General features: G+C 32.3%; 1 protein-coding gene and 1 pseudogene across 1 annotated transcript in view; both read left to right on the forward strand.

The window, feature by feature from the left end:
- The window catches only part of LOC133186331 (uncharacterized), a 34,131-nt gene extending 25,404 nt beyond the window's left edge, over nucleotides 1–8,727 (forward strand). Inside the window, exons 2-7 of the mRNA XM_061321583.1 lie at nucleotides 835–893; nucleotides 4,390–4,438; nucleotides 5,417–5,673; nucleotides 5,765–5,835; nucleotides 5,934–6,289; nucleotides 6,455–8,727. Coding sequence (XP_061177567.1) covers nucleotides 835–893; nucleotides 4,390–4,438; nucleotides 5,417–5,673; nucleotides 5,765–5,835; nucleotides 5,934–6,289; nucleotides 6,455–7,325 — 1,663 coding nt within the window. The 3' untranslated portion in view covers nucleotides 7,326–8,727. The remainder of the gene's footprint in view (nucleotides 1–834; nucleotides 894–4,389; nucleotides 4,439–5,416; nucleotides 5,674–5,764; nucleotides 5,836–5,933; nucleotides 6,290–6,454) is intronic.
- An 11,536-nt stretch (nucleotides 8,728–20,263) lies between these two features.
- LOC133186244 (E3 ubiquitin-protein ligase TRIM71-like) lies at nucleotides 20,264–21,932 on the forward strand (annotated as a pseudogene).
- The last annotated feature ends 5,287 nt before the right edge of the window (nucleotides 21,933–27,219 follow it).

Consider the following 27,219-nt stretch of genomic DNA (forward strand, 5'->3'; position numbering starts at 1 on the left):
TTGAGGAGTGTTCACCAGCTGTTCTCCCCTTGTCATGATCTGATAACCCTAAAAAAATCTTTGGAAATTTCAGTATGTAAATAATAGCCTAACGATTAGCATGCATTTTAGTCAGTACGTCAGCATTGTACCTAATGATAAATTGTATTTGTTGATAAGGTGATTGCATCGACCATAGAACCTTCATAATCATGACTTTAAACGGGACTGCCGATATCCTTGTTAGGTGGATACATGTAGCTTAACTCGTTTTAAAAGTTAATCGTACGTAGAATATCTTCTTACGTATCGAATCAACTTGGAGACATAAATTTTACATGCAGTTTTTTATATACATGTAAGTAAGGAATAATGACAATAAAAAAGTCAACACATTTATAATAAAGTTTTGTTGCTGGGTTACCAATAACCTCTTCTTCTGGTAAAATATCTCAATATGAAACATGTCAGACTCTGTGGTGTCTTTTCGTCAAGTTCACTGGGATATATCGAATGGACATATGAATTAAAGTAACTTTTCTTAATAGATAAAAGGTCGTCGTTATATCTACATGTCAAGTTGAAGGCCATAGCAAGTGTTTTTCTTATTTTCATGTGGAAGTTTTTAAATAAATTTTGCGTCTTATGAATGCCAAAATAGGTCAGCTAATAAAGGGTGCAATTTGTACCCATGGGAATTCCGACAGATTGTTGGAAAACTTGATTTCAAAAACAATTACATATTTTCAATCAGAAACTCAAGCGTTTTTAATATCAACTATGTTAATTTATATTATTATATTTTAATATAGAAATAAAAAGTATGTGCAAGCGAAATTACATATTATTTTATAGGCTATGGATAATGGCAGGAGGTAAATCAGGCGTTGTGACACGCTGTCAAGCTGAACAAGGTAGATTTATTTTTTTTTTTTCAAGTAAAACTAATTGAGTTAAACATTGATAAGAAAAACGATATTAAACAGCAATTTCCTAGTTTTCTGATTGCATAATACGTAAAGTATTTTTCAAATGAAAAGCAATAACCGCTTTTAGGTGAAAATTTAGAAGAATGAAAAATTATGAGTCCAAAAACTATGTTAAGAAGCATTAGCAGGAAAATATACTGAAACGCAAAAGAAACGCAACAAGCAGTAATTTACAAATATTTGAGTTTTTTATCTAATGATTTTCAAAAAAGAATACAGTGAGGTAAAACTCGATTTATAAACATCAGAGATTTGATAAAAATGTTAAAATATAATCTTTTAACTTTAGAAAGTAACACATGAATTATAAAACACCCCCACCCCGGCCATTCAATTACAGCGTGCAAGACTGCCATGTACAACAGTTGCAGCTTGATTTCTACGATGCAGTAGGTTCATCAATCTCGAGATCTGAGCGAAAGAAATATTCTTTCCCATTTTTAAATGCCTCTTTTTCAGATGATGAGGTCGAATTTTCTCTAGCCAGGCGCAGTGTAGTAACCCTTTGACTTCCGGTCCAAGGACTGTCATTCATGCTAATGATACGCGCGGGTATGTTAAGGAAGCATATAAGTCAATTCTCTGGAAATTTAGACTTTTTAAAGAAAATTAAGTTTGATAACTTACCAAAACCGCTGATAAATGTAAACTATTATTATCTATTGCATAAAGATAAAAGAGTGTCTAACGCAAAGACGTGCACCACCACCACGGCATCACGTGACTTCTATTAATAGCGAAATTTTCCTTAGTAAAAAAGCTAACAGAACAACAATACCCCGAAGTGTAATAATTTCTTTGAGTAAATAATATAGTTGGAAAACATCTATTTTGCCTAAAAAGTGCTGCTAGAATCCCACTGTCCCGTCAGTAAAATAATAATTCCACACATTCGCACGAAACCTTACCCGATGTTTTGAATTTTATACATATAAACCGAGATTTTTCGTAAAACCATGCTTAACTCGGGATTCTAGCAGCACTTTCCAAGTATTTTAGGAGGCAAACTTTCCATCTGTAAAAATCTTATGTTTTGAAATATACAGCTTATTGTTGTTCTGCTGCATTATTTTTGTCACAAATGACAGAGGAAAGGCCGACCGGGATACGTATATAGCTGACTGTCTTCAAAGAGAATACAATCGATGAAAATAAATTAGCATACCTGTTTTAGTAACTGAACTCCATATGAATTTCACAAAATATTCAGGATATTTGCTTTTAAACTCCATTTTACGTATCTTTGTACATGCCGTCTTAGCCAAATTCTCTTTACACGACATGATCAATTCCCAAGTTACTTGAAGTACACATATGACGTCATCGGTGGTAGATTTTAATCAAAATGACAGATACAGCATAACAAAATAAAAACATTTTATTTTTGTTAATGTTTACACGTTTCTATTCATTTTCTAGAGTTAAATTACATCTCTAAATACGAATATTACGAAAACTTGTATTCTAAAATTGACGTCATCTCGCCTACTATGACGTCATAATGTAGCACTGATTAAGTCAAGGTAGAATATTTTGTATGCTTCCTTATTACCCCTGCGCGTAAGAGCCTGTTGAGGTGTGATGTGTTGCATAGTTGCAACTGCAACTCTCCATCACCTTTATTTTGATATTTTCCAGCTAGAGCAATGGAAATGCGTACTTAAGTCATTTTTAGGAAGCCTTGGCATCGCTTACGGAAAAGAAAAGAGAGTTTATTTATCGTAACATTGCTTCATTACTTATGATGAACAGTTATAAATTCTTAAAACCCCATATTATTGCCAAATATTTTGTTAAACATGCAATTTTTGATTTCTGTTAAGCGGATTCAAACTTAACTTCCGGTAATGGTATGAAAATCATTCAACCGTTAAATTACCGATATTTACAAAGTTGAAGATGTCCTTACTTTTTGGATACAAAATCCTATTTTTAATATTTCCCCCTAAAATAAGATGTTCCGTTTCTTTTGCGTTTCAGTATATAAAAGTTCATATTTCTTATTGATAAAGGTTCAAGATTGCTAGAAACTATAGAGTCTTTAGAGTTTTAAGAAATAAAATTGCTAAAGACATATACCTATGAACTTGAGATGTAAGATACGTAATAAAACATATGGAAACTATGGAAACCATTATGATATTTGTTGTAGATACATCAATTATTACATGGCTATCGAGTTTATATAGAAAATTGTCACAGTGCGCAGCTATGTTAAGGCTGTCCGAAGGCTTAAAATGCATTAGATATATGCTATTTTATTTTGAGATATGTTTTGATTTCAATTTGAAATCTATGTATACATACACAGTTAAGTTGTAAAGAGAGTTGAATAAGGTATTATAAAAAAGCATTTTTGTGATGTCACATGACTGTGTTGATCACGTGACGGAGACTTATAAATTTTCTTAAATGTTGCACAAAAATCGCATCAGCACAAGTGAAAAACAAAATTATTGTGAACGGCTTGTTACATAAATCAATTAAACGTATTCTTGGGCATATATAAAGTGCTGGGGGCAAGTCTGAATTTTATTTCGTAAGAAAATGTTTCAAGAGAAATTCAACTTACCCACATACAAGAGGTCATTTTCCCATCTTCATCGCAATTTATACAAAATGGGATAAATTACATACAATCCCCCAGCAAAATTCAGTTAGAGGACATATTTCTCTAGTAGATTCACACGGAATTGAATATCTTCAATTAATCCTTATTATTCACTTGTGCCAGTCTAATATATATAAGATTTATAAATTCTTACTCTATCTACGGACGTGTAAGGGGAAGCATTTCACATTCTTTTTTGTAATTGTTTGAATACGTTCATGTTAGGTAAGAAAAAGGAATAACGATATAATACTGCAAATATTCACCATCATAACAGCCTTAAAACAACAATCCAGACACATTATTTAAACATCAACGTAAAAAAAATTCTACATGTGATGTGAATGGAATGTAAAAGTTATGACACTTTCCCCGTCATGTCTGCTCATATTTGCAGTGACTTGACGTCATATGCCATTATGACGTCAAATCTAGTTAGTTCAGAGAAGTTACTACGGCTGGTACACTGTGACATTCTTCGGACAGCCTTTTCCTAGCCGCGTGAAACTTATATGCATGTAACGTCTGGTAAGGTAGATTAGTATTTATATAATCGTGCTCCAAAGGTTAGATTTATTCATAATCAGGAAAAGTTTTAGAAACGCTACAGAGGAGAGAATCTATATAGAATTATACTTTTCAAAAGATGACAGACTGCATTAATTATATTTATACGAAAGTATGCTCAAGTTCTGTATAATATGAATAGAATTCCTAAGATTATGGATTGAGGCTGAAGGCTCAAATATTTGGTTTCAATTATGTGACGAGGTCATTGCTCTGGTCATTTTTAAGCTTAACATTTTTCAGACTTTTATTTGAATCCTCCAATACCATGGAAAAGGGCCCGAGTAAGCAGGTATATAGAACAATTTTATGAGTTACGTGGACATACCACTATAAATATAATTGAAATCTGCTTCATTTTGTATTTTAGTACATTTAAGCAACAGAGCACATATTTAAAACGTTGCATTCTATACAACCATTTTCAAAAATATTTTTTTTCAATAACATTTTATTTAAATTAAAGGTGCTTGGACACAGATTTGAAGTTAATATTTTCTCAGATTTTCTGTATAATTTCATGACTTAAATGTTGCTATAGCATTTCATACTAAAATATAATAAAAATCTTATTTCATCTCGAAGTTATTGAAACTTCAAAATTCTGGACGCGTTTGATTGAGACATCCTTGCACTTTCACAATTTTTTTATTTTATTCTTAATACTTAAGAAAAGTGGCTGTTTTGTTGTGTATTAATGAAAAGTATTAAAACTATAATCCAGAAAATTCAGAATAGAAATGTTCGAAAGCAAAACCCACTCACAGTATTGTCAGTCCGTGCTCAGTGGTGTGTGCAGACTTTAACAATTGAACACACCCGGTGAATCGTAAACATTAACAATAACAGAGCTCGTGCCCTGTTTACAGAAACAGTTTACGTTTCACGGGTATATTCAATTTGTTAAACTCTGTACACAACACTGAGCACGGGCTGACGATATTAGTGAGGGGGTTTGCTTTCGCACATTTCTACTCTGAAATTTCTGGATTATAGATGTAATGTTTTTCATTAATACAAAACAAAATCGCTTCTTTTCTTAAATATTAAGGATAAAGATAAAATTTGTGAAAGTGCAAGGATGTGTTAATCAAACGCGTCCAGGAATTCGTAGTTCCAATAATTTCCAGATAAAATAAGTTTTTAATTATATTTTCGTGTGAAATGCTATTGCAATATATAAGTCGTGATATTATACAGAAATTTTGAGAAAATATTAACTTCAAATCTGTGTCTAAGCACCTTTAAGTGATAGAATATTATTTTGCAGCCCAGCAAGGTTTAAAAAACGATCACATATCCTGTATCCTTTTTATGTCACTTTCGAATATGGTGCAGCAGAACTGAACCTATATAAACGCATTTCATCGGAGCTGCAGTATATTTGGAGGAAAGAATTTGAAGCACTAAAGGCAGTTCCTGAACCAAAAGATGGCATATATTTCATCACTGATGACAGAGAAAATGTCAAGAAATTATGTCTTGAATTCTTCCAATTTTCAACCAAAACAACCCATTGCAAGCAATGTATGAAATGAAAAGTTTTTCTGTATGTTCAACAAAATTTTATTTTCAAGGTAGATAATCTAAATGTAACGGGGAAATTTTGGCATTTTAGGCGAAGAGCAGTCCATTGATAAAGAATCTGTTTTTGTGTGTTATCTCGGAGATTCGTTTTGGGAAGATAAGGTAAAGAATAGTTCTTAAGAACTTAGTAATCAATGACTTTTATCAATTACTAATTGATCATTAATAATCATACATTTGTTTTTTTTTTTTTTTTTCAGATATCCTTTGATTCTTTAAATTCCTTGGTGAAGGACATTGACAGATCATTGCTTTTTTTCATAGTCGATTCTCATTTTGATATTGAAAAGAAAGTCAAGTTGGTCGTCAGGAAAGCCCAATGTCATGCATCACATGTCCTGAGAGTCAACGCTGAAAAATCAATAATATATGAGAAATGCTACTTCAAATTAGAAAAGACAATTGACAATTCTTTATCGCTTTTAAAAGCAAAACCAACAACAAGACAAGTCAGCGGATTTGTCAAACAATTGGAAGAACTTAAAGAAAAACTTTTCGCCAGAAAATTCCGTGTACGCTCAAAACTTACAAAAGAGTGTGTTAAAAAGATTAGAGCGTAGGTATTATAAAACCTTTTTAAATTCAGTAATTTTTCAAAGCAAGAAAATAATGAAACATGTTTTGCTTTTGCTCTTAAGACTTTAGGATCTGTTGAACATTAAAAATTAAATTATTTTAAATATTATGGATATTTTAAAATTATTATTTTTTATTTATTCAGTGGAAGAAAATATGGAGTCGTTGGATACAGGCTTTGTGATGGGACTCTACACATTTTTTATAGTAATCAGAATCCAAATCTCAGAAACAAACTCCAAAAAGCAATAGAAACGCATTTTCAAGGAGAGATAGAATTTCAGTTGCTAAAAGAAGCATTAAATCCTCAGTGTGTGATCAAATGTGGAGGTGAAATTGTAAATGAAGAAAAAAAGATTCAAGGCAGTTTAGGAATGTTTGGAGAAATTTCAAGTACACAAAACCTCGATGACACTTTGTCAAACGTTGTAGCCATTACATCCGGTCATCTTTTCAAAGAAGGGGATATTGCAAAAGTCCAACATCTCCAGGTTCTTAAAACCATTGGCCGCTGCATTTGGCCGAATGAAAATGTGTATGAAATGGGAAGATCAGTTGATAACGTGCATGATGTCTCCATTATATCAGTACATAAATCAGTACTTGGATTGTTACTGAAAACTATTGAAGGATTAAACGAAAGTATTCATGTTTATGAACAACCTCTTTCAACACTAACCGACAGAATGGTATTTAAGTATGGTGCGACTACATCAAAAACAGAGGGATTCGTCCAAAAAGTAAGCGACTTTGAATTATTTGGTGGCGAGGTTATGGTAATCTTGCCACATATTGCTTTTGAACAATTTTCCGACAAAGGAGACAGTGGATCTATCATTTTGACGAGAGTTGGAGACAATCTGTACGCAGTTGGTATTATATATGGCGGGGAGTTGATGCTTCTGAACGCGGAATGCTTCAGTGCAAAAAAAGAAACAATCGCAGCTAGCCTTCGAGTGGCTCTTGATCGTTTCAATAAGGCAACTACAAAATCTATCACATTCGACAAAATATAGTGTGGCTTGAAAATTTATCAAGACATTTAATCAGGTATACCCGTCATGAACTATTTATTTACCAGATGACAAATTTTTCTGTCGACATGCGTTATATGCCGACAACAGGTAGTATAAGAAGAACAACGCATCAAATGAAAACTAACATTTTCTATCAACGATATCTTAATTGAATGGAAACTGTGTAACAACCCAAAATCATTAACATTGAAATAAAGCTTTATTAGAGTACACATATGTGCATGATATTCCAGTACCGGCTCATGCCATTTTGCCCTGAAAATCATTATCTTTTCCAAATCATTTTTTTTTTTAAATCTCGCACCTATAGATTTTTCTCCTTAAGTCTGTTTGAGAATAATTTGTTTGTTTTTTTACGCCACCAATTATAAGTAAAACGCCACGAATTCAGACCTTATTCTTGGTCCTACTGGTCATCCAAACATTTAACAGTCTCGTATGAGGACCTTCTTGTCGTGTTATTCGAATTGGCGACGTACGGGTCTACTCCTTACTCAGCTATTTTACAAGTGTAACCGTCTTAACTCTGTACCGTGTGTGAGTCCACATCTAATAAAGATTAAAGATACACACAACACTTTGAAATCTCCTCCTGAAACCTGTGGTTTTTCCCTTACACTAAAATATGAAATTAAAATTCAAACACTGTTTTCTTTTTTTCCTATTGTGATTGTACCCGTAAAGACAGATTATTGTGCTCAACTTTATAGTATTAACTCAAAGATCAAAATTAACTTGCCTACGAATGTTCAAAAAAGCATGTTTGAAAATTTTGAAAACTTTTTTCCCCAAGAAAATTGTATTGTACATCAAAATTACCAACATTTCTATTTACAGATGAAGATAAAGAATTCGATTATTCTGAAAACCGTTTGTTGATTAATGGGATTCATCCATGCACATATTTTTACATGCTGAAAATTTCTATTCATTCATTTTTTTTCCTTATCCCATTAGTTTTTAGTGTGCAACTTTTTGCTATTAACTTTTAAATAAAGTTTAACTTATATACAGCTTTTTCAAATTATGTTTCAAAATATCGATTTTTTTCTCTTTTTCCTCTCTCAATGGTATGTATCTTGCGATTGGGGATGTCTACTCTTCCTAGGCACTTAACTAATCCCATCAGTGGAATTCCCAGGGGTCAGTGTTCATGCCCTGATCTGGAAATTTGAATTGTTTGTATTTTTGATGTGATCGTTCAGTGTTGATTATCTTTACCTTTTTCAATGCAGCTATGTTTATGACAATTCTATATACAGATACAGTATTTTTCTTACTTTATTCTAACTTTGCAAATTTTTAATCAACTTTGCCTTAAAAATTTTTTCACTTAATTCTATATTATACATATTATCATATATTAGTACATATCGTTATATGTTATGCAGTAAAATTATCAATTAAATTATTATGTATTTACTTGATATACGTATTGTACGATTTTTAGAATTAAGGTAGTATGGGATACCTCCACGTTACGACGTATTTCCGTTTGAAGTATTGTTTTGATTTGCATGAGTGCTTATTATCGGATCAAAATTTGTAGATACACCGTTTAAAAGAATACTCTGAAACTATTTCAATGCAAGTTCTCACAAGTCGGCATTTAAAGTAAAAATACACACACAAAATCACAAGTACATGTATATGAATTTACTTATAATTGCACTATGGACATTTAAAAACCAAACCCTTGTAAAATATTTAAAGGTTGCTGCTTATGAACACTTTTAAGCAAAAGCTGTATTTCAATTGTTTGAGTAACTGTACTGCATCTTGTGTGCGATGAAGCATGGATAAGTGCGATTACTTCACATTGTGCTGAATTATGACCAATCAATTATAAAGTTAACCAGAGCTGGTCTTCTTTCTTATTTAATTCAAGAAGTAAGTGTTTGGTCACAAATCAGCTAGCTGTTAAACTTTTAGATGAATGCAATTGCTCTGAACAAGGCACGTCTTGGAAAGCGATTGTCCATGCATTGTTTTCAAAACAGTTCAAAGTTGAAACTACCACTGCGACAAAGTGCAATTTTTTTAAGTTTTTGGGAAAATGCTCATCATTTCTGAAATAGCATCCAGTTTTTTTTCAACCCTTGGAAAATAAAGAAGGATAACTCTTTCGTTCGGATCTTTTAATTCAAAAAAATTTAAATGCTTCTTATATCCATTTATAAATATACTTTCAATTTGTTTATTTCACTTTGCTAAAATATTAAGATACATTTTAATTGTAGACTTTCATGAAATTTTATCCATCTGTTTTCAAGAAATGAAGTTTTCCAAAAACTTTTTTGTTGAAATAAAAAAAAAAAATACTAAGACATATTTTTTGTAATTTTTGTTTTTATATACACTCTATATTAGTAAACTGTCTATGATATTAAGCTTTTGAAAAAAGAATTATATAAGAAAAAAAATCCTTTTTGTATTTCTCATTAAAATAATTTTAAAAAAATATTAAAATTACAACTTAACATACTGAAGGGTGGGGGTATTTCAAATCCTTTTAATTTGGGTAAATAAATATATAGGGGAAGTTTCGTTTGGTATCCCATACCACCTTAACACGTTTAACTTGATTCATACTATTTACTTTTTGAACTATTGATTTTTAATAAACATTTCTCTCAATGTTCTTTTTTATTCCGACGGATTTTTAAATCACTCTGTTTCAAGCACAGAGAGGTAAGCCAGCTGTCTATAAAATGCATGATATGTATTTACATTTCCAACTGCTGCTTAAAATGTATACAAGGGATGAAGCATGAAACCCTTCAATTTCAAATTTTATAGGGTCATACACGTCTTCTTAGACAATTTTAATCCTAACAATTACATGCATGTGACGATTTAGTAGTATAGAGTCTCCTATACACAAAATACCATGGCGTGGTAGTTAGAGCGCTTACCCAGGAGTCGCGGGTAAGAAATTTATCCGTTGCGGGTTCGAATCCTACTGCGGGATGATGATACCAGTTCTCCTGGTGAGACCGTCTAAACCGAGTTCCTTGTCACAGTAGATGCTGGCTTAATAAAGATTCCTCATTGGTCCTGAGTACCGAGTATAGGTCAAAAGAGCCTAGTACATTAGCTCATGTAAAATACAAAAAAAATAAAGTTTGCCTATCCTCAGTATCAATGCAGGAATATTCATAAAGTATAAGATCCAAAGTCCTTATATATGTAAGCATTTGGGCGGATCCAAGCACCTTATGCTGTTATGTAGCATCCGAACCTATTCCGTCTCCGGAAAACAAACAATTTTCTCCACTTTTCATTCGGTTTTGGGGAAATTCAATGTGGCCACAAGCATCTACCACAAAAATATTTTTACCAGAAATACATAAACATAAAAGGAGTTGATTTAAGGTTTCATTCTGAGCGTGGGCTGTGACCACATTGAATTTTTTAAAATTCAAATATTCAGTCGTCTGCTTTACCATGTGTTACTGTGATGTAACACCTTTGACGTACAGTACATGAACCTGCAATATGTAGATCTGCATTGGATCGGCACTGTGTAAAAGACGAGTATTCAGAGAAAAATTATAGTATTTAAATGTACGTAAACTTTGTAGTAAAGCTGAATGATATGCATGAATAGCTTCTACGTTCTGAAAAACATATGCTAAGCCTCAAGTTGTACATTTGTTGATCCATCGTTTTCGCTTTCGCTGAGACGGCTGTCGGGTACAAACAAAACATAGAAAAGGTCGCTTTTAAACATCAAATCTGAGAATGTGTATTGTGAAAAATGTACAAATTCAAAAATATATATTTAATGTCAATTTTGAGGTAAAATTTAGCTCGTACACTAATCGACTAAAAATAGAACTTTTCATTACTTACATTGACAACATTCAATTACTTGCCAAAATTTCTATTACGCTTTTGTTGATTTTTCATTAGACTTATTTTATACCAAACGTTGTTTAAAAAAAATAGATATATAATATAATGGATTTTACATGATAAATATCATGTGGAAAATAATATTTTCGATTTTTCTTCGCTTAAAAGATATTTTTAAATGCGTAAGACTTAATGTTGCTACTACTGGCACGTGTTGAAATCTCGATATGAGTGAAATATTCTTGGAAGGAACAAACAAGCAGAATCTCAATATTTGGAGAGCACATACTTAGTGATCATTGGAATGAAAAAGTTTTGCTTGCATGGGAAGCACACACAACAATCTCTGGGGCAGATCGTACTACTGGACTATTTTAGGTCACCTTAGTCACTTAGGTGACTTATTCGTTAAAATTTAAACTTTTGAACATTTTAGCTTTTTCTCTGGAACCACTGAACCAAATTTCAACCAAATTTGGCACATAGCATTTATGGGTGAAGGGGAGTAAAAATTGTGAAATTCATGGCCCATACCCCCCCCCCCGGGGCCTGAGGGTGGGGGCTAAAACCATTAAATATAATGCAATCTTTAAAAAAATCTTCTTTACTCCTGGACATCAAGCAGTCAAACTGCTGGCATGATTGTAATAAGCATTGAGTTTTCTACAAAAATTGTGAAATTCATGGCCCCATAGTCAAAAGCTCTGTTGCTAGGGTGTGGCTCTAATGAATATATAGTGTAAATGTATTAATTCTTTAAAAAATCTTCTCCGCTGCTCTTGGGTATTTAGCCAATGAACTAAGTACATAGTTATGATCAGGAAGAATGCTTCTTCCAAAATTGTGAATTTCATGGCCCCTAGGTCAGGGGTTCTGGTGTCAGGGCGGGGCTCTAATGAATTTATAGTGAAAATACATTAATTCTTTGAAACTCTTCTCCTCTGCTCTTGTGTATTAAACCCATGAACTAAGTAAATAGTTTTGATGAGGAAGAATGTCTCTTCCAAAATTCTGAATTTCATGGTCCCAGGATCAGGGTTCTGGTGTTAGGGCGGGGCTCTAATGATTATATAGTGAAAATGCATGAATTGTTTGAAAATCTTCTTCTCTGCTCCTAGGTATTCTCTGCGCCTAGGTATTAAACAAATTAGCTTTGTACATAGTTATAATGAGGAAGGTTGCCTCTTCCAAAATTGAGAATTTCATGGCCCCTGGGTCAGGGGTTCTGGTGTTGGGGCAAGGATCTAATGATACATGTAATATAGTGAAACTGCATGAATTCTTTGAAAATCTTCTCCACTGCTCCTGGGTATTATGTTGATAATCTAGGTATATAGTTATGATAAATAAGGATCCTTCTAGAATTGTGATTTCTGAGGGTTGTAGGCAAAACATGAAAACATCAAAAGAATAATAATAAAAGTTTTGAGGAAGTAATTTGAAGTTAGATAACACTGCAAGAATAAGCTGACGTCACAATGCTCCTGAAGTCATGATGACATCATCAGTGCATAAATGTATCGCAGGAAATTAAAACTGGCGTCAAAAACTGCATGAAAATTTTCCGAGGGGTGGGTAGTATACAGTTATGGAATCGGTATGAGGGAAATAGCAAATTCATGGTTCCCCAAGGGAGGAAACTATTTCCCTCGGCGGCTTCGCCGCCTCGGGAAATAGTTTCCAGCCGAGGGGAACCATAAATTTGCTATTTTCCTCATACCCATTCCATAACTGTTTTATTATACCGAAACAATCATGGGAGATTTATTAAACTAGAGACGAGTAGTTCAGAAAATAATCACAAATGCATGTGATTAAAAATGTTGTAAGATAACTAATACATCAATACCGAGGAAAATAAAATTATTAAACAATATAAAATAATTTTACTGACACTTCGAAGGATTATCGTTGTCTTCATTTTGCTAGAATTCCAGTATGATTTTGACATCGCATGTCGAAATGTTTTGACGTCATAGTAACATTGCTAATAACATTACGTCACAGACTCAAGATTCCTTGAACGCTCCGCCCATTGGTCACTTTCATTGGTTAAAATTTTTAATAAATATTCATGAGGGAATCGTCCCAGGGAGTAGCTCCGATTTTTCGGGGAGTAGTCCTCTGATGAGGGAAATAGTATCTTCTCAGAGAGAAAAAGACAGTTTTATGGTATTAATTTTATATACAGTAATAACAGTAGAGGTATAATAACACAAGCTATACAGCGGGGTATAGCTTTGCAATGCGTGGAAATTTTCGGACTGTACAAGATAGTTATTTTTACTTTCTTAACTTTATATAGGAAACATTTTAACAGAAGAATAAAAAGATGGAATATACATGGAGGTATCGACAACACATGGAAAGATAACAATTGGAAAAAATAAAACTTTCTGTGTACGTACGACGTAATTTGCTTAATATCTAAATGCTGGATTGAAAAGGATTATAAATTGACCATCCGAATTTTAAAGCATTTGTTTTTCCAAGCAAAACTAGATCTACTATATATATAAAAAAATATATATAAGCGGGATTAAGTAAGGGTTTATGTACGAGTAGTGCTCCATTCCTTAAAAGTAATGGAGCCGAGGCCCCGAAGGGGCCGAGGCCCATTGCCTTTAAGGAATGGAGCGCTACGAGTATATTAACCCGCGTAAAATCCACCTTTTTAAATGCTTGTAATTATTGTTTCTTAATATATAAGAAAGAATATTTATAAGATACATTGTAAATATACATTTAACATAATAGTAGTATTTATTTATATAGAGAGAGAAAATAAGGCGAAAAAAGTGTACTGAAGTTATTTAAATCCGCTGTCATTCAACAGCTTCGATAGCTTAGTGAGATGAGTACCTAACTCCGAAGGTGAAAGTATCGGGTTCGATTCTCAACAGTGCCACATTTATTTTCTTTATGTGAAAATAAGCTTGTTAAAATTTTCTTAGTTCTTTCCTCGGTAGAGGTACGGCATAACAAATTCTGTTTTCAATGTAATTTGCAACTATCCATCCCTGAAAAATTATGGAGCACTCAAACAAAAGAGTGACGTCACAGGTGGATTTTTACACCGGATGCCATGGGCTTACGCGTGCGCAAGAATGCTTTAGACGGTTCGCCCCTAAGACAACTTGCCTTTAGGACAATTTGCCCTCCTCGAGTTAGAACACACCAATCATTGGGAAACATTGAAATCTGTACATCGTATTTATTTTATTAATTAGCGTATTCAAGATCCGAATCTATTCTCTTATATACATATATTCTTATATACATGTAAAAAAAGTTATTTACTATAGTTTTGTTAATGGATTGTTGAATTAAGTTTGGGGGTTCTATAGTGCAAAGCACTAATTTCACTGATAAAACGTGAGAGATACGCAAACTGAAGAAAATCGACTTAAAACATGCCATTAATATCCTAAAATGACATAAGATGTATGTATCGATTTTCATCTTCTTTTGAATAAAATACATGTACTAGGAAACAAAATGCATGTACATATAGTGATTTATCAAAAAATTGCATATGTCTGAAATAGTTTTAATTTCTTTTTAATCTAAAATTCATATATAGAACTTAAAATTGATATAATTAATCGTACTGCTTTTAAAAATGAATTGCATTCAGTACATCGCTCGTTTTCAGGAATATTTTATGAAGCATGGTGATGGTGTTTCTATTATTGATCGAAATATTTGACCACATAAACATTACATGCATTTATTTGTATTACTATTTACTAAATAACATCGCAGCATTTGATATACAGCAATCCAAATAGCTTCTTACAGGCCTGTAGCAGTTTTTAAAAGGGGGAGCTCTAAAAAAAAAAAAAAATCAAGCGTGACACACGTCGATCTGTGCTGCATGACTGTGTATATTTCCAATGATAGAATCTTCCATATAAATTCAAAACAAGTCCCAGCCGTTATAGGCTACCAAAGATAGCCCAATTTTTTTAAAATAAAAAAATCATAGACCTATCAGGGATATAACTTAACATAAATTGTTTGCTATTAAACTACTATCACTCAAACAAGGCAGTCCATTGTTGAAAATTTAAATGATGGGTTAACCTCTGTCACCTTTCAGAGTAACCAATGAATTCGTCCAAAGATGCATTGACGGCCGTTGTAAATTCTTAAGGAAAGGAAAGCGCAAAATCTCCGTATAGAAACTGTTGCGGCTGCGAAGCATCACACATTATTCCTTCGTCATAAAATATAGTCTGACATTTAACATCATTTTTAGTTCTTTTTTTTTTTTTTTTTTTTTTTTTTTTTTTTTTTTTTTTTTTTTTTTTTTTGAAGGGGGGGGGAGGCTGACATTTCGTTACAAAGGAAAAATGTTATCCGCTTTTCTGTAGCGGGTAAGACAGTAAATGAGCTTATATTGAATACTAAGTACCCAATCCTCGGGTCCTAGAGATCTGGCATAATATGTAAGAGATGTTCCTCATTCAACATTTGAACAATATTATAATATCTGGACATTATCAAAACAGTTTACATATGCATATGGGGTATTTGTGATGAATGGATATCCCTATTTAAAGCTCAAAGCTAAATACAGGAAACAATAAATACCTTGATCAGGACGTTGCTTCTTTCATTCGTTGTTACATATTTGATTTAGTAATAAGACCATAAATTTAATTTTGATAAAAAGATTTACATGTTTCAAGATGAAACAAATCTTTTTTGTAACACGTATTTAATTAAAACTCAGAACTTTTTTAAAAAGAAATACAGACCTAAGGTCCACGTATTGCGGTCCTTTTTGAAGGACAGCAACTGGTTCCTTTGTTGAAGCTTTGTATGATACGAGTATATGGCTAAATATAGATAAAGAATTCTGTAATCACAATAATGAGATTTACATTGCATTTATTTTTCCCCTTGTAATGCCGTATATTTTAAAGAGAATTACTTTGATCTCTTTGTTGAATTGGAGAATCAGTTAAGTTATTATACATGCATGTTGGTTGGTGATGTTTTTATATTTTGTGACTTCAATAGTAGAACAGAACTTTGTCTGATTTTATCAGGAACGATGAATTACCTGCATCTGTACTGAACAATAACTGCAATACAGAACCTGACGATCAGCTGATTGCAAGGGTCAACCCAGATCTGGGTCACAATGAATACGGACAACGGTTATTGTCATTGTATAAAGTCACAGGTGTGCGTTTTGTGAACGGTCGGCAAAGTGGTGGACATTCATGTGACTTAAATTTTAATGGTGCTCGTGGACTGTACAATATATTATTCATTAACCACAACTGATATGTTTGATTTTATAAGTAAATTTGTTGTTTGCAATTTCACTACATTTTCAGACCATGCACCTTTGCATATTGAACTCAGATGTTCCCTATCTTTGGAATTGTTTGAAAACACTGATTTGCATGTTTGATAAAATGATAACCCATGGTTTGATAAAAACTTAAAATCCCTTTACAGAGATCATATTATAGCTTTACGTACATGCAATACTTGTCAAAATATAAAAAAAAAAATCACTCTGATTTTATCAATAAAAAGCGCATTAACAAGAAAGCAGAGGCAAAGCTAAAAGATTGTACAAGCAAACAGAGGGTAAAAGGTTTAACAATTTGAAGGAAATTTATTTATTTATTTATTTTATTTTATTTTTTTTTTTTTTTTTTTTTTTTTTTTTTTTTTTTTTTGCCAAATTTAATAAAAGAACAAAATCAACTCCAAAATTATCTTTAGAAAAATTTTTATGAGCACTACAAAGGTTTCACTAAATTAGATAAAATTAGTGACTAAAATACTGCACATGTAAGTGTTGAATGTGTTTTATGAACTGGATAAAAAAATGTGTAAATGAAATTAAAAGTGCTATTAGTTATTCAAAGCAGGGGAAATCGCACGGTTAAGATGGTATTTTGAATGACTATTCTATTGAGTTTTGAGAATATATGCTTCCCTTGTTATGTAAAGTTTTCAAATGTATATTAGATAAGGGTTTTTTCCCCAAAAAAGTTGGTCTTCATCTGTAACTGTGCCAATTTAGACAAAAAGTGACATAAAGAACCCAGACAATTTCAAAAGTATACGCCTTGTCAATATTTTGGCTAAATTACCATTTCAATGTTGAACAATTGATTATTAGAATGGTCAATACGTAACGATATTATCACAGATACACAGTTTGGAGTTAAACCTAATTGTGGTACACGTGAAGTAATATTTGTTCTTCATTTTTTGAGTACAAACACGTTATCTAAAAGTAAAAGACTATATTGTGCATTCATTGATTTAAAAAAGGCTTTTGATTCTAATGACAGACCTAAACTACATGTATGGATAAAGTTATCTTAAGTGGGTATCCAGGGTAAATTGTTAAATGTCATAAAAGCTCTGTATTACAATGTGAAATCTTGCATTGTGGTAAATGGTCAATTAAGTGATTCTTTTTTCTGTAACAATATCGGCTTGATGCAAGGAGAACTGTTATCTCCAATCTTATTCAATCTCTATGTCAATGATTTTGAAATGAGTTTCTTAAAATCTGGCCGTATGAAATTTATGGAGATAACGAACAGTATTAAAGCTCAAAGGTCCATTAAACAATACAAAATAGGAGCAGAGCAAACACAGACCTCCAAAACATCAGAGGTGGGATCAGGTGCCATGGAGGAGTGAGCATCCCCTGCCGATCGCTCGCACCCGCTGTGTGCTCGTAAAATATCTTAATATGAAACATATGTGTATCTACTATGATCTGATGTCAGGGAATTTGTTTTTGTTCAATTGTGCAGATGATATGGTCTGTTTTTGTAAATCCATTGAAGGTCTGTAATTCCTTTTGAATGAACTTTCTCAATATTGCGAAACCTGGAATTTATGCATTAATATAGATAAATCTAAAGTTTGATTTTTTTTTAGAAATGAGGGCAAATCATATCTATCGAAAAAAGGTTTATTGGTACTCATGTTTTGGAAATTGTTGAACAATTTACATACTTCGGAATTATTTCCATTTTAATAATAAAGAGATATAGCGCACTTAGTATACCAAATGGCCTACAATACAGCGCATTCACAAACATCCAAAATATACCATTATTTTATAATATTAAGTAAATCTAGGTATAACAAATACAAATTATACCAGTACCTGGCAAAAATAGTCATAATTATCTCAAACAAGACTAATGAAATTTACAGAATTTGTATGGGATATATAAACTATCGAGCTAGCATTCAAAAACTTAAGTTTTATATACATATAGTTCAAATATGAAAAGATCGAGTTATTTGGGAAAAAAGGGGGAAATGTGGATGGACAGATTAAAAGACAGACAAATTGATTGTAATTGGACATCTGGAATTTTTAGGGTTGCAACTATATTTTCATAAATGGATTATTTTTACCATGTACTATTTTGAAAGAATTGTCATTCTCACAGAGAGATAGAGTACTGTACAAAATTTTCATAATACAGATCTAGATATCTAAACATGTCAAAGAAAGTCTTCTTGAAAACTGCCAAATTATAATAACTATCTTTATAATTGTATGTGTATTATCCAGTATGTTAAATAAATAATTTTTCCTCTACTTTTTGTGAATGTATTATGTTTCTGATTTAATTAATCTATATAAAAATACATAATTATTAACAAACCTCAAAACTGTCTAGAGTTTATTTCCTTATTTTAATGTAATGTAACACGTTATAAATATGAAAACAACTTCCTTCAGATTAATTGGTCCTAATTGTATCTCATGTCAATATACTTTTCGTTATTATAGTAAGTTGTGCGTTAGTCTTGTTTGAGAGGAAGGAGATATCTAAGGAAATTAGATCTTCTTTTGATAAACCTTATTATCCTTTCGTGTTTACCAATATTTGCATAACAATATGAGAAATGAAAACTCTATATACCATTTGTAAGTAAATCAACTTTTACATGACACATTTACTTACAGCTTCTTTATGCAAAACTGACTTAATGGAATCAATTCAAATAATGAAAATTTAATTTCTTATTTCATATAACATATTTTGTGGTATTGAGAATTTTTACGTACCTAGGAGTCTATCAATAACATGTTTGTTATCATAGGTGCAAGGCTAATGTCTGATAAATGTTTACAGTTATCTATATCACGTGAGAATAAAGCGGTTTAAAATATAGTATATTACAAGGAAAAAAATGGTATACATCAAGTCTTCTGGGTGTTAAAGGTGAGACAAAATATATTTAGCAATTGAACTCTCTTACAAGACACTTTTTACCTAGTTATCTTTGATGTTATTTGTAGGAAACAAAACAAAAATCATTTAAAAAACCTTAAAATAGTGTAATAGTTTATAATGTTGATACAAATTCACATATTGTGATTTTTTACGTCCATAAAATTTATCATTTATTTCTTTGACTGCCATTCTACTACTAAAATGAAGTGCTAAATTGTCTTATACAGGGTATTTCAACAAACGTGTCCCAACACGTCCCTACTTTGGTTGTCTATATTTTTGTACTGTGATAAAATAATCACAAAACAACAGCTGTGTTTTACTTCAATTTATATTATAATACATGCACAATATACTATATTTATTTATTTTAAGGATTGATTACATCATCAAAAGTCAGATAGTCAGTTGTTTTTTTTTAAATAATGATACAAGAGATCACTATATTGATATAGATAATCTATGTATAGTTTAACCATTTGGAAGACATTATAAAATGACGTTTAATCGAAAACTGCCTCTGATGTCCATGTTTTAAAATGCCTATCTTAAAAACAAATGATCAAGCTTTATTTGGACTTTCATATCGATTAAAATATATGTTTATATCATTTGCATTTTTGCAAACTTTTCTCCCATAAATACTTCATAACTCTTTGGAAAGTCGGGACATGTTTGCTGAAATATTTCACAAACAGAAAATAAAATCTCTTTTTACTAGAAATTGCTAAAAGTTTAAACAAGCAGTGGTTTACCAAAAATGTCTTCACGTGCCTTTCAGAGTCATCCATTCATCTATTTAAAAGCCCAGGCATGGATTCACTTTACAGTGGCCAAGACATCCTCCTCTGTGACCTGTGTCAAACAGCTGCATTACAGAGTCATTGTGAACTTTGTCATGTAAATCTCTGTATAGTCTGTGTTGGAAAACATCTCTCTGATTCATCTAAAAGACACAATGTTGTACCATACAAGCACAGAACTTCTGCTTCAAACTACCCAAAATGTCCAAGCCATACTCATAAATATTGCGAACTTTATTGTGAGAAATGTGACATTCCTGTCTGTTCTACCTGCCTTTCCTCCAGAAAACATAAAGGACATGATTTATCAGATGCTCTACAAAAATTAAATTCTAAAATAAAAGATGTAGAACAAGACTTGAAAGAACTAAAGAATAGAATCTATCCAACATATGAAGACATTATATCAGATTTAAACTCTGAAAAAATAACCTTAGAAAAACATTACAGGACACTTACAACAGCTGTCACCAAACAAGGAGAAGATTTACACAAAGAAATTAATATCATTGTCATCAAAAAAAAAATGTGAAATTGATGAGATGAAAGCTAAGCATCTGACTAATCTTAATAAACAGGAAAATAAAATTAAACAGATTACTTCTAATGTAAAAAGGAGTATTCTTGAGCTGAAGAAAACACTGGATTCCAAAAATAATTTCCTAGCCCCTTCATACAAATCCAGAAATTCTGAATTCAGAAATTTACCTCCTAAAGTCAACATTTCATTACCAAATTTTTCTTTTAATCAGATCAACAAAGAAAAGCTCTATCAAATGTTTGGTTCTTTGTCAGCATTATCTATTACAACAGAAGAACATGGCTACACAGTGAAGACACAAGAAGCTGCGTCCTGTCCTCCTGTCAAACCTCTGCTTGATGAACCAGAGCTCATCACCACCATAGACACTGGCTATGATGAACTAAACAGTGTTACTTGTCTCCGTAAAGATAAAATATGGACACGTGGGAATAACAAAATCATGAAACTCTTTAACCTCCAGGGGAAACTACTAAGGTCCATTAAAACCAAGTCAAGAAATACACCATACGACATAGCAGTGACAAGGAGTGGAGATCTAGCTTACACTGATTATGGTTCAAGAACAGTAAATATAGTAAAGGATAAACAGATACAGGAAGTGATTAGACTACAGGGGTGGAAACCTTGCAATATATGTAGTACCTCCTCGGGTGATCTCCTGGTTACCATGGACAGTGAAGATAATAAAAAATCTCAAGTTGCGCGTTACTCTGACTCCACAGAAACACAAACCATTCAGTTTGATAGTGAAGGTAAACCTTTGTATTCTTCTGGTTACTACAGTAAATACATCAGTGAGAACAAGAACCTGGATATCTGTGTAGCTGACTGTGATGCTGGTGCAGTAGTTGTGGTTAATCAGGCAGGAAAACTCCGATTTAGATACACTGGTCATTCCTCTTCTGAAAAGGGATTATTCTATCCATTTGGCATAACAACAGACAGCCAGGGTCAGATCCTGACTGCAGACTTTGTCGACCACTGCATCCACATCATTGACCAGGACGGACATTTCCTCTCTTACATTGATAACTGTGATCTATCCTATCCATGGGGTTTAAGTATTGACACTAGAGATAACCTCTTTGTGACTGAGTACGACATTGATACAGTAAAGAAAATCAAATACATGTAAACTGTGTTAACAGTTATGGCTGACTCAAGTGAAAATATGCATAAATTCAAGTACTTGTAATCCCCATTTTTACTAGCGGAAAAAAGCTGTGTAGTTTAGTAATTTTATTGATAGATTCATATCCAAAATATCATGTTGCAATATACAAATCTTTATTTAAAATAATGCATTGATTTGCAATCCAAACATCAAATCATGGATTATGCCAATAATGGTTGTTACGAACAGCCACTGAAAATAAGGTTAAATTTTCACAAGTTTAATAGGTTAATGACCGCCATTTGCACCGATGCATTCCTCGCAACTACGACACATTGAACAAATCAGGCTATGCGGGAATTATTGGGGAGTGTTCCAACATATGTGCAATAAAGATAACGCAAAGCGTCCAACGTAGCCGGGAGGTTGGCTCTTGACTTAAATATCGATTCATATCACCCCAAAAATGTTCAATAGGCGATAAATCAGGTGACCTTGGAGGCACATCCACATTTTGCTGCTGTAGATAGTCAACAATGCGTGCGATGGTGTGCGGTCATACATTGTCCTGCTGCAGAATGACGTAACGCTGGTTGTTGTAAATGAATGGAATAACATGATGATTCACATTATCACCAATGTAGCGAACGCCGGTAAAATTTCCCTCCACTATCATCAAATGGGTCCATTCATGTATTGTGAATCCATTCCAGACCATTTCGCTGCCTTCGCCAAATTAGCGGCGCTGAATAACGCAGGCGTCCATGTGATGTTCTCCGGTACGACGATAAGTTGGATCACGACTGTCATTGATATCAACATAAAATCTCAACTAGTTCGTAAACAAAACTTCCGCCAATCGATCTCTGTTATTGAAACGACGAATCCCTCTACTCCACGCTAACCTCGCAATACGGTGACGCCAGAGCAGAACAGGGAGGATTGCAGGACGTCGAGGACGGTTGGTCTTTCGCAACAGTGTTACGTACGGAACAAAGACATCCGTTGATTCCCAGAGATGCTTCTAACCGCCATATGAGCCGATTGGAATCGATTTCACAACTATGATGTCCTTATAAGTATACATATCTTGCCAAAGTTTCACCACATGTGGACGTCCTGATCGTGGGCGGCCCTGAACGGTGCCTATTTTTTTTTTATATCGTCTCTATAAAGCATTGAAAATTTTAAAGTGAACACCATCCTACCTTGTCACATTGCTTTCAGACATCCCAGCTTCCAGCATCACAAAGCAGGCAAACGATCAATTTTGACCATGTGAGACATCTCTTAATCAGAATTTTACTTTAGAAACCAATGTTTTTTTGTCTGTTTCGATACATTAAATACTGTAAATGATGGCAAGAAATTTCAATAGATTACCTACCATGTGTCGCTTAGGCTCGGAGCTCCAGAAAAACGTGCTTTGGCCATTAAGGCGAATCGAATGGAATATTTAACAAAGAGCTAGGTTCACTTTATGCATAAAATGGCCCTGTAGATATACCAATTTATTGACTAACACCTTATGTTCCATTTTAAACATCAAGATAAAGTAGAGACTTAGTGCTTTCATTTCCTATTAAAATTTTTCTCCTTAAAGTCCAGGTCTTGGAAAACAAGCTTTATGGAATTGCAATGTTATTGAATTTTAAGGAAAACAGGTATATTTAAGTACTTTCAGAGAAGAAAAATAATATGAGCGCACCCTCTGATATAAAAAATAAAACATGTTTTGTAATCCTCAGAAACGGTTCTATCAGTAAATAATTGCATATTTTAGATCAGAGATTGCGCTCTATATTAAATATCGAAAAATAGCTTTAAAAATTGGCTGTTTTTGTATAATTGTTCAGGATATGAGGAAAATGACGCATTTCATGACGTCATAATGCATTGACTAGCCAGAAAATTACGTCATTTTTGGTAGATTCGCAATCGCCAAATGTCTAAATGAAATTTGATGCATTGTCAACTTAAACTAAGCACTTTCAGTTTTTCAGAAATTCACAGGGCCAAAAAAGGCCCTAAGCGAATCGTGTTCTTTGTAAATACTTGTTTAGTATAATAAACTATGCATTTAAGAATAAGAAGCGATTAAAGGAGCCATGTGCTTTTTATGTTTTGTTTTTTTTTTTTAAATTTTAATTGTACATATATAGTTTCTTTTTTCTGCTAGTATATATAGTTTCTTTTTTCTGCTAGTATATATAAGAAAGTCTGAGATTTTATCCAATGAGAAGAACAAGTAGACATAATTGTCTAATTGGATGAGTAAAAAAGCATACATTATGTTTCTGTTTTCAATTCATAAACCACCTAAATGGGGCGTAGATTTTTTTCTAAAAGCATCTCTGCTTCGAAATTTAAATGCCAAATGGATAGAATATCACATTAATCCTTCATTGCTTTAGATTTTCTAAGCTTCTACCATATTTAATAAATACCTTCCCAAAGATGTAGTAGCGGCTGTTTAATCCCATAAATTTAACAAATAGTTTAGTTAAGGAATTATACTTACAAATAAAGAAGAAAAAAAACTATTTCCATTATGTAGTCTAATATATCCTGTGTACCCCGTTTTGAATATTTTAGGAACATTTAAGATCTACGAATATAACCAGTTTAAAAAAAGTTTTACATTTTATTCTAAATAAAGTAAGCATGGCAAAATTCTATGTGAATCGAAATCAAAAACATTTAATGCGGATAATGCAGTCAAACCTCATTATCCTGAACTTGACCACGATTACACTTCGCGATTTCCGATGATTTGAGATACTGAGGTAGAAAAAACTGAAAGAAAAAGTGGTGGGAGTGCGACTAACTTCAACATATCACTTATAAACGAAATATCAGTGTTCCAAAAAGGTACAAACGTACTCTTATTTATAATTTTAGCAACTTCTTTTTTTTTAATCAGAAAGAAACATGTATACACTGTACTGCCATGAGTACTGCCTATTATCTGTAGAAAAAAACCAAATAACTAGTCTAATACGTAAGCATTAAATTTGGGTTTTTTACGTGATTAAATCCTTTGAAGTTCAGACTGATAAATACTCAATCTCGTCACTTTGGTCTGAAATGTGTATTGTATATTATGTTAAGAACTGATTGGATTCCCAGTATTTTTTTTAAACATGTGGATTTTAATTTTCATTTTAATAAATGACAATTTTAACACATATAAACCTTCTGTTGCCTTTTCCCAAAATACTATAGTTTCACTTAGGTAGGTACTGTTGGTTGAAGCAAGCTCGCCTTATTTTTTTTTTACTATTATTATTTTATTTTTATTTTTTGGTGAAAGTCTGAGAATAATAATGATACTACTGAATGTTGTTATTACAAATAAACGAAGTTTATTGATAAGAGATCATAATAAAAATTCATTGAGGTTACAGAAAGTTTGAGAAATTGATTAAACAAGTCACATTTCCGAAGATATCTCCTTTGGTCGATGAAACTAACATTTTTCTCACAAAATCCCTTGTTACTTACTTTGAATATCTTCAACCTTCAAACAGATTTGGACATGTTTATAAGGATGGGTATGGTAATATGAACATACAATGAATACAAATTGACATTACATAGACGATATTGGCTAAGAAGAAACAATATCACTACCAATTGAAACAAGATTTAGCCTGTAAACGAAAATAACTTTCGTGTAAAAGTAATTAATGGTTTGAAAAGGGAGACGATCATACTTTTTAAACAAACAATTATTTTTTAACCTAAAATTATTTATAAATGATATTTTCCCGATTCTGTATGCTGATGATTTTGTTTTTAAATACATACCACAGTATTTCCCCAGACAGAAAAAGATCACTGCGATTTTAATTGTAACAATGTAAAACAGAGACTCTTAAAAAATATCCCAGAAACATAACAATAGCAAAATATCACACATTTTAAAAACTTTTTTCGATAATATCATTAAAATGTTAAGTTACATTCCCCACTTTTTCACCATATTTTGTGGCTTGACCAATCAAAAAGTTGTGTACATAACTAGATATCAGTTCTTACTGAGAGAGATACTCATTTAGGCAAATATATTAATATTTTAGATGAAAATCATTCATCATCAATGAAGCTCAAGCTCTGTGACAAAAGGAATCTCTCTCTCTCTCTCTCTCTCTCTCTCTCTCTCTCTCTCTCTCAGACATAGGAATTTTTTCGTGCCTCCCAATGAATATGTTGGACTTTTAACATGTCAGTCTCCATTATGATATCATGAGGAAAGAAATTATAGAAAAAATTCTCTAGACATACTGGAATCTAAAGTCGTATTGATAATTTGTCTGTTTATGCAAAACTATGACAGCTTTATTAACAATTTCTAACTTCAAATCTATAACAAATAATATAAAAGCCTTTTTTATCGTCTTCTCCGCGAATATAAATCGGGGATGTTGGTGTCCAATTATAGTAGTCTGCTTAATAAATCATCATGAGAAATAGAAATGTTAAATATATTATTCCATGAAAATATTTGAACTCATGTATGGTTTTTAAGAAACACCCATCTATGTAATTTTTATCTAATAGTAATAATTTGTTTTTGTACCTCACACCGCTTAATGCGCGATTTCAACATCCATCTGATACATTAAATCCATTTTGACAAAGTGTCTTCTTTTTCATATTCAGCCCATCGTCTGGCGTAATCTTATGTTGTATTCAATAAATTTATTTGCTAATTCCTTTATCTATTTAATTTTTTAATATAAATATTTATGTTATACTATCTAAATATTTACTTTTAATATATATTTAATATATTTTTTTTCATGTCCCAATATGTATATATAAATGAATATTAATTTTAAATGAACTTACAAATTTCTAAGATAATATAAGTAAATTCAATTAATTAATTAATCTATTTATTTATTTATTTACATATTTATTTATTTTTGGTGTACAATTACATGGTATGTGTAATACTTTTGAATTGTAATATTACATTAAATTCTACAAATCATAGTTATTCTCTTTACAAATCATTTTCAACCATGGTTGAATTAAACTTTTAAAATAATGCGCCTTAAAACATTGTGTACTTTCTCCATTCTGCTTCGGGGAACACTTTCTCCATTCTCCTTCGGGGAACAATGCAGGGGCTTACATGTACTGGGGTATATACTGTGGTATACCGCAGGCTTCTATAGATACCTTTCGCCATTTAGGGGCTTACTGTAGGTAATTGTACTATGCTGGGGATATATACAGTGGTATATTGAGAATTACTGTATATACATAGGAGGCATACCGTATCATACGGTAGATATAC

The sequence above is a fragment of the Saccostrea echinata genome, unplaced genomic scaffold (assembly GCF_033153115.1).
Source record: "Saccostrea echinata isolate AGI-Se365-2 ecotype Australia unplaced genomic scaffold, CSIRO_AGI_Sech_v1 ptg000013l, whole genome shotgun sequence".
Lineage (NCBI taxonomy): Eukaryota > Metazoa > Mollusca > Bivalvia > Ostreida > Ostreidae > Saccostrea > Saccostrea echinata.